The sequence below is a fragment of the Acanthisitta chloris genome, unplaced genomic scaffold (genome assembly GCF_000695815.1).
Source record: "Acanthisitta chloris isolate BGI_N310 unplaced genomic scaffold, ASM69581v1 scaffold11430, whole genome shotgun sequence".
NCBI classification, from domain to species: Eukaryota; Metazoa; Chordata; class Aves; order Passeriformes; family Acanthisittidae; genus Acanthisitta; species Acanthisitta chloris.
Window position 1 is genome coordinate 50,286 of NW_008652225.1, and position 7,178 is coordinate 57,463.

General features: G+C 45.6%; 1 protein-coding gene across 1 annotated transcript in view; it reads right to left on the minus strand.

The window, feature by feature from the left end:
* The window catches only part of LOC103803986 (mitogen-activated protein kinase kinase kinase 3-like), a gene marked incomplete at its 3' end in the record, with an annotated part of 56,733 nt that extends 50,279 nt beyond the window's left edge, over window positions 1-6,454 (minus strand). The window contains exon 1 of the mRNA XM_009076571.1: window positions 6,375-6,454. Coding sequence (XP_009074819.1) covers window positions 6,375-6,378 — 4 coding nt within the window. The remainder of the gene's footprint in view (window positions 1-6,374) is intronic.
* Window positions 6,455-7,178: the final 724 nt, after the last annotated feature.

The following is a 7,178-nucleotide window of genomic DNA, read 5'->3' on the forward strand; positions in this document are numbered from 1 at the left end:
GGAGCAGGAGATGTGATGGTTTGATAACAAACACACCAATTTTTGGAGACAGAAATGGTTCCAGTGCTTCTCCAGTGCTTACTGACTGACCCCACACCCTGTCACCATAGGGCCAGTGTGGCCCAGCCAGCCTGGCAGCCCCAGCTGCAGTAGGGTGACATGGCCCTGCAGGACAGGACAGGACCGTGCTGTGCCAGTCATACCTGTCACCTCTCTAAGCAGTGACCCCTCAAACACCTCTCCAGCCCCAGCAGGTGTCATTTTGCTGCCAAAAGGGGGGCAGCATGGCACTGAGCCTTGAACCAGTCTCCAGTACCCAGCACTCCATGTAGGGCTGGGGGTGCTCATCGAAACTGGGAGTTGTGATAAGATCTAAGCTCCTTGGACGATTTTTATATTTAGCCAGCTAAGCAAGACCAGCACTCAAGCCCTGCCCTGACCTTCCACAGTGAATTGCCAGCTTGCTGCCTGCTTAGTTCATGCACCTCATAGGCCCCAAGTCAGCTCCCCCATCTCCTGTGCAGCTCCCTGCGATGAGAGCAGACAAGGCCACTCTGGGGATGGAGGAATTTGGCCATGCCCACACATGCACTGCCAAAGCACAGGCTACAATGTGTTTTCTTGGCTAATTAATCATAGAATCATTTAGGTTGGAAAAGAGCTTTAGGATCATCGATTCCAGCCATTAATCCAACACTGCCAAGTCCACCACTAAGCCATGTCCCTGAGTGCCATATCTTTTAAATACTTCCAGGGATGGTGACTCCACCACTGCCCTGGGTAGCCTGATCCAATGCCTAACCACACATTCAGTGAGGAACTTTTTCCTAATATCCAACCTGAACCTCCTCTGGTGCAACTTGAGGCCATTTCCCCTTGTCCTCTCACTAGTTGCCTGGGAGAAGAGACCAACTCCCACCTCACTAGGACCTCCTTTCAGGCAGTGGTAGAGAGTGATAAGGTCCCCCCTGAGCCTCCTTTTCTCCAGGACAAACCTCTGCTCCCTCAACCACTCCTCATGAGACTTGTGCTCCAGAACTTTCACTGACTTCACTGCCCTTCTCTGGACACATTTCAGCACCTCAATGTCCTTCTTGAAATGAAGGGCCCAAAACTGAACACAGGGTTTCAGGTATTGCACCAGTGTTGAGTACAGAGGGACAATCACTTCCCTAGTGCTGTTGGCCATGCTGTTTCTGATACAAGCCAGGATGCCACTGGTCTTCTCAACCACCTGGGCACGTTGCTGAAGGTGTTAACTGGTTGAGCTGTTTTGCCTCTAAGCACTTCTAAACTTGGCTGTGAAGCAGGCAGGTGTTCACAAACCCATCTGAGGAGTGCAGGGAATGACAAGATCACATCCCATGCTACTGAAGCTCATAAAGACATCTAAGCATGGCAGAGCTTTAAAGAGCCAGTCCAAGTGAGCCAAAGAGCATGGATTTACCCTACAGACTGCCAAAGAGAAACTTAACCCAGCACTGACCATTCCAGTTGCCAAAGGCTTCCCAGTCCTGAATAGGCTTCCACACTGGGTGGCTCCCAGTTGCAGCCCTGGCAAAGACAGGAGGCAGCAACAGGAATAGGACAGTAAGAGTCAGGGCTTTCCCTTAAAGCACAGACTGCTGCAAGATAAGCCATGCTAAATCTCTGCCTCTTAGAATCATTTAGGTTGGAAAAGACCCTTCACTGAGCACAACCGTAAACCTAACACTGCTCTTGGACGAACCTGTTGCTTCTCATTTGCTTTTGCAGATTAAAGTTAGTCTAGGAGAGCTGCAAGCAGCAGCTAGACCCTTAAAGAGCAAAATTAACCACATTTAAGAAAATTTTGCATGCCTGTAGCTCTGCTACTGCTCACCACTTCAAAGATACCAGGTACTGGTTTCTCTCTCACCCCACAACAAACTTTCACAGCTTTTTGCTAACTCTGCCCTTTGCTCCACAGACACTAATTTTCCTTTAATGGATTAACATAATTAAATTAAACTTGAGCCAATTTTTCTGGCAGTTTTCCTGCTAAGCTTAACATTTGTTCCTTCTAAAGAAGGGCTTATGTGCCTAAAAGGCAGCCTGTTTTTTTCCACCTCTATCATTTTGGTCTCATAAAAGATATTACCTCTCCCCATAACCTGTACCTCTCTCGTGAGCACACTTGAAAGGAGAAAAATGTTTATCCAGCAAGAAATGTAGCTGGCAAGTTATTTCCCCTGACGGCCTCCAATACCTTCGAAGGTTATTTGTAGGCTCATAAAAAACTCTTCCTCCCTCCCTCCCAGCCCAGCTACTGCCAGCGCTCAAAGCCACAGCCCAGAGTCCATGAACTCCTAACCTGTTGCTGCAGCAAAGGTTGCAATGTCCCAGAGACGATGCAGGTCCAACCCTGCATTTTCCAGGTGCCCAAAGAACCTGGCATGACCCTAAGCTGAAGCCCTGGGTGCAATGGGTGCGATGCCAGGACAGGGAGAAGGAGACACAGGCTCCTTTTAACTCAGACACCTCTTGATAATAACAAAACCTGAGCTAGAAAGTCTGATGTGTCTCATTATAAGATAAACTGCCGCAATTCAACCTGAATTAAATTTTCTTTGATAGCTCTCAGCATACAAAGAGCAAGCTAAGAGCAATAAGGAAGTGAAGAGCACTTGAGGAATGAGGAAAACACAGCATGGGAGAGTTGAGACATCAATGCCTATATGTAAGGAGAGTTGGTCTGTTTTCCCCCCACCAACTCGGGCAGCTCTCTCCATTTTGACAGCACCCCAAAACCACCAAATTGGGTTAAATGGCCAGAAACAGGCCCCTTTCTCCTTCAGCAAGCTGCTGTGGCTTCCACCAGCCCAGCTGCAGTTGTCTTCTCCTGACACACCACTGTCAAGGCAATACTGTAAACAAGCATCATTCTCCCATCTCCCACACCTACGACAACCTTTCTGCTCAAGCAAGACACACTCACTCCAAAGTACTAAACACCTAAATCTTTGAGTTATACATATGCACATTGAACCCATGTATACATTGAACAGAACAGATCAGCATTCCTGGAGTTATTATCAGAAACACACACACACACTCAGCATTTCATAACCACAATTAATACTTAAACCATGTTTAAGCAAAAAGAATAGAAAGTTAGGCAATGAACAAGCTGGTGCATTTCCTACCAATGTCTGCAGATTTTTAGTATTACTTTTACTGTGATGTCATGTTTAAACGCAGCAATTTTTAACTCCAGTTGGCCATGGTCTTTCCACTATATTGTACTGGAGACATGGGCATCTTTAGAAGTCTCATAAGCACTCGCTGGTCCACAGCTAATTTTAATCACGTTATAAAGAGGTCTCAGACCCTCCAGGAGAGGTGGCCCCAAGCTGGCACACATAGACACAGTGTCTTGGACTTGCAACAGCCCTGGGATCCCATGGCTGCACGGGGCTAGTGCACGCACTGCATGACACAACAAAGCTGCTATGTCAGAGGTGCAGCCCATGGAGACGCCAGAAGTCTCCACTTCTGTCTTGTGGTCTCCAGACAAGGTCATGCAACTTCCCTAGAATGTGTCTAGGAGGGAACAGTCCTATGCTGAACTCTGAGATGCTGAGTAGACTATAAATAGAATCTTAGGAGGAAAGGTAGATCTGGAACAGACCTCTGTGGTGTAACGAGAAGAGACTCAATGACATGACTGCAAATTCCCTGCACTTCCCTTGGAAATGCTCCCTCATCTCAATGCGTAGAGGAAACAAACACATATAAAAGAAAGAGGGGTAGAAGTGAAACTAATAAACCCTCAAAATTTAGCCCGAAGTTCTGTGTGTCAGCAAAGCTGTTGCAACGATTCTTTAACTAACAAGCACCACTCAGTGACACTGATACACATAATTTCATCCATCTCACTCCGACAGTTAAGCCGCAGACCAGACTCAGGACCACAACATGAATCCTTATGGATGCAGCCTGGCAGATCTAGTAAGTCCCAACCGAGATGCAGATGCTGTTTAGTGATGAGCTATAGCACTGCTCCATGCAATGCCATCTGGAGGAGACATGAATAGCACCTTCCACCCACACACAAGTGCAAGCTGAACTGCAAACCTGCATGAGACTACTATTGATTCAGCTCACATTCCCAAAAAACAGTCACAGGGCCTTGGAAAAGGCTGCTCTCTCCACTAAAGTACTCCACAGTTACTGCTTCCTCAGTGCATCCATATTATCTCCACAGCTGGCAGGCTGAAGGCACCTTGAACAGGTTCTATCACACACTCTCTGTAAAAGAAGTCATCAAATTGACAATCTGCTGAGAACTGGACTGGAGCCAGCAACTCCTTCCTTACTGCTGCTCAGAGCCTGAACTTTCCTCTTTAAAAAAGTCCACATTGCATTGGCAAAGGAGTGGCTTTTGCCTCCAAAGTGAAAATGTTTCTAAAAACTTTTGGGGTTTTTCACCAGGGATCTTAAACTGAAATTTGTCATTCTTTATATTGCAGAAGCATGTCTGGACTTTCTCTGCTCTTCCCTTCCCTTTTTGGTTTTTTTAACTTAGCTTTAAATTAGTTCTCTCCCCACAAAATCTCTCTTCTAGGTAACAGAGAAAGAACAAAAAGAACAGAGACAGAGCCAGGAAAGGGTAAACACCACACTTCTTTCTGCATGGGGAGAACAAACAAGGGAGTTAAGGTGTGGCTTCAAATTTTTCATTTTTAAAATTCAAACCACTATCAAACTTTGAATCACTTTTCAGCAAGACTTTTTATGAGGGCAGGTTGTGACAAATAAACTGGAAATGTCTTTAAACTGAAAGAGGGCAGATTTAGATTGTCTATTTGGAAGAAATTCTTCCGTGTGAGAATAGCGAGGCACTGGCACAGGTTGCTAAGACAAGTTGTGGATGACCCATCCCTGGAGGTGTTAAAGGCCAGGTTGGATGGGGCTTGGAGTAACCTGACTAGTGGAAAGTGTCCCTGCCCATGGCAGGGGGTCAAAACTAGATGAGGTTTAAGGTCTCTTCCAACCCAAACCCTTCTATGATTCTGTGATTCTACAGTGTATAAGAACAATCTCTAAAATTCACTAGTATTCCTCCTCCACCTCCTTTATTTTTTTTCCTTTTTTAAAGTAGCATTTCAACCAGCCCTGAAAAATTTTGGATGAACTTGTATAAATGCTGCAAACGTGCAAGTGAAATGCTCAGCTTCAACCAGGACTCCCCCAAGATGTTTTCTTCTTTTTTGAGTCACCAGGTCAGGAAGCCATTTCAGGAGGTGAATTTAGGCTCCTCTGTAACCTGCCTCTTCTGGTAAAGGAAAGAGGACAAAGCAAGCTCAATCAGCTCCACATGTCAACTGAGCACAGACACCCCTATGAGGCAGAACCCCCTGGCCTTGTTTTTCAATCTGCTGAGCTTTCTCTTCAGAAAAATCAAAGAAAAGGAAGAGAAACCCCTACAGCTGCTGGAACTGCTCCTGGCTGTCAAAATGGCTTGTAGACCACTTTGGAATTGGTTTTCTGGTCAATGTTCATTCTGCAGAGAGTTTTCTCATACTGTGCCATGCTCATAAATGCATGAAATGCTGGCTGAATCCCAAACCAAGCAGTGCTGCTGTCAGTAAGGCATGTCTCCTGCAGAGTCCTTTAGTAGGGATGGGAAGACACTAGGGAACCCTTCCAGCTGTGTCCCACCTGTGTGACAGGTTACAAGCACAGGAGCAGAACATGAATGTCTTCCTGCAAGTAAGGTGGGATTTTGCAAGAGTAATGTGATAAGTTTGATGGCCAGTGGCATGAGAAGCTGAAGGAGAGCTGAGGCTCTCACACTTACTACCTGCTCATGTGAGACAACAGCACTGATCCAATTATTCACATGCTAAAACTGAAAGTCCCTTAGTTCCAAGCGGTCTCACTTTCTGACAATAAATTTGCCTTAGAAGAAAATTCTTATCTTTAGAGATAAGGTAAAAATCATTATGTACCTCCAGAACTATAAATAATTCCACTTTTACGAAAGTCCACCTCAGCACCACATCTGATATACAGCTACTCCAGCAGAAGTAATCCAATTAGAAAAGCAATATACTGAGGCTCTGGTTGAAACAGACAATTCCTTGGGAGAAGAGCTACAGAGAATGAAGATGTTCTGCACAGAAATACAAGGCAACCATGGAAAGAGACTCCACCAGATCACACTGACAATAAGATCAAAATTTGTCCAACTTTGGCACCACTAAAATGCAAAAAGAAAAAACCCTATAAAGCAACATAACATTCAGCCAGACCATCTTAGCAGTGTCTCCCTCTCCATTGCCATCCTTGGTGGCCAACCAAAATTAACAGGCTGCAGAAAATTAATTGCTTCAGGTGAATCCAGTTCTTACCCATCTTTCCATCTACGTCAGGCCTCCATTCCACCGGTCCCAGACACTTGCACCTTATCCTCCACTCTCAAGCATCCACCCTGTAATAAACATACACAGAAGTTACAGATTAATTTTGACATGCCAACGGTATCACTGTGCAAGACTACTTTTCACAAAGCATTTCCCCACCATCACCTGGGCTGGAGAAGAGGAGAGCCATTTACTCAGGAATTGAGACCAGGAGTCTGCCCTAAAGGTTACACACAACAAACCCAACACCTTTATGGTTTTAAAATACCAAAGTAAGCAACTTCTACTTGTGTCATAGGTCTCCTTTTGTTAAGAGCAGAACATTTTTAACACATATTTAATGTAATTTTACATTCTTTAATGTAACCCTAAAGCAGTATCATCTCTAACGCATTACACTCCACAGCACCCCTGTGGGATAAAACCCACTTGGGGAACAGACTGACAGCAGGACATGGAAAGTCAGTCCCAGAGGCAGCCTGTATCAAAGCAGAAACCTAAATTTAGGCCTTCTAAATTCCAGCCAAGGCTCCTCAAGGCTGGACCAGCTTTCCTCCGACTGCATGGGAAAAAAGCTGAGTCCAGGCAGCTGTCAGCAGCAGTGCATGCCCCACACATCCCTCATGGCAGGAATGTCCCTAGCAGCCCTTTCAGAGCTTCTGCCTTTACTCTGCCCAACACCAATGCAGAAGTGGGTTCAGTTACCTGTCATGCTGCATTTCACAGAATCATAGAATCATCAAGGCGGGAGGAGACCTTTAAATCATCCAGTCCAACCATTAACCTGCCACT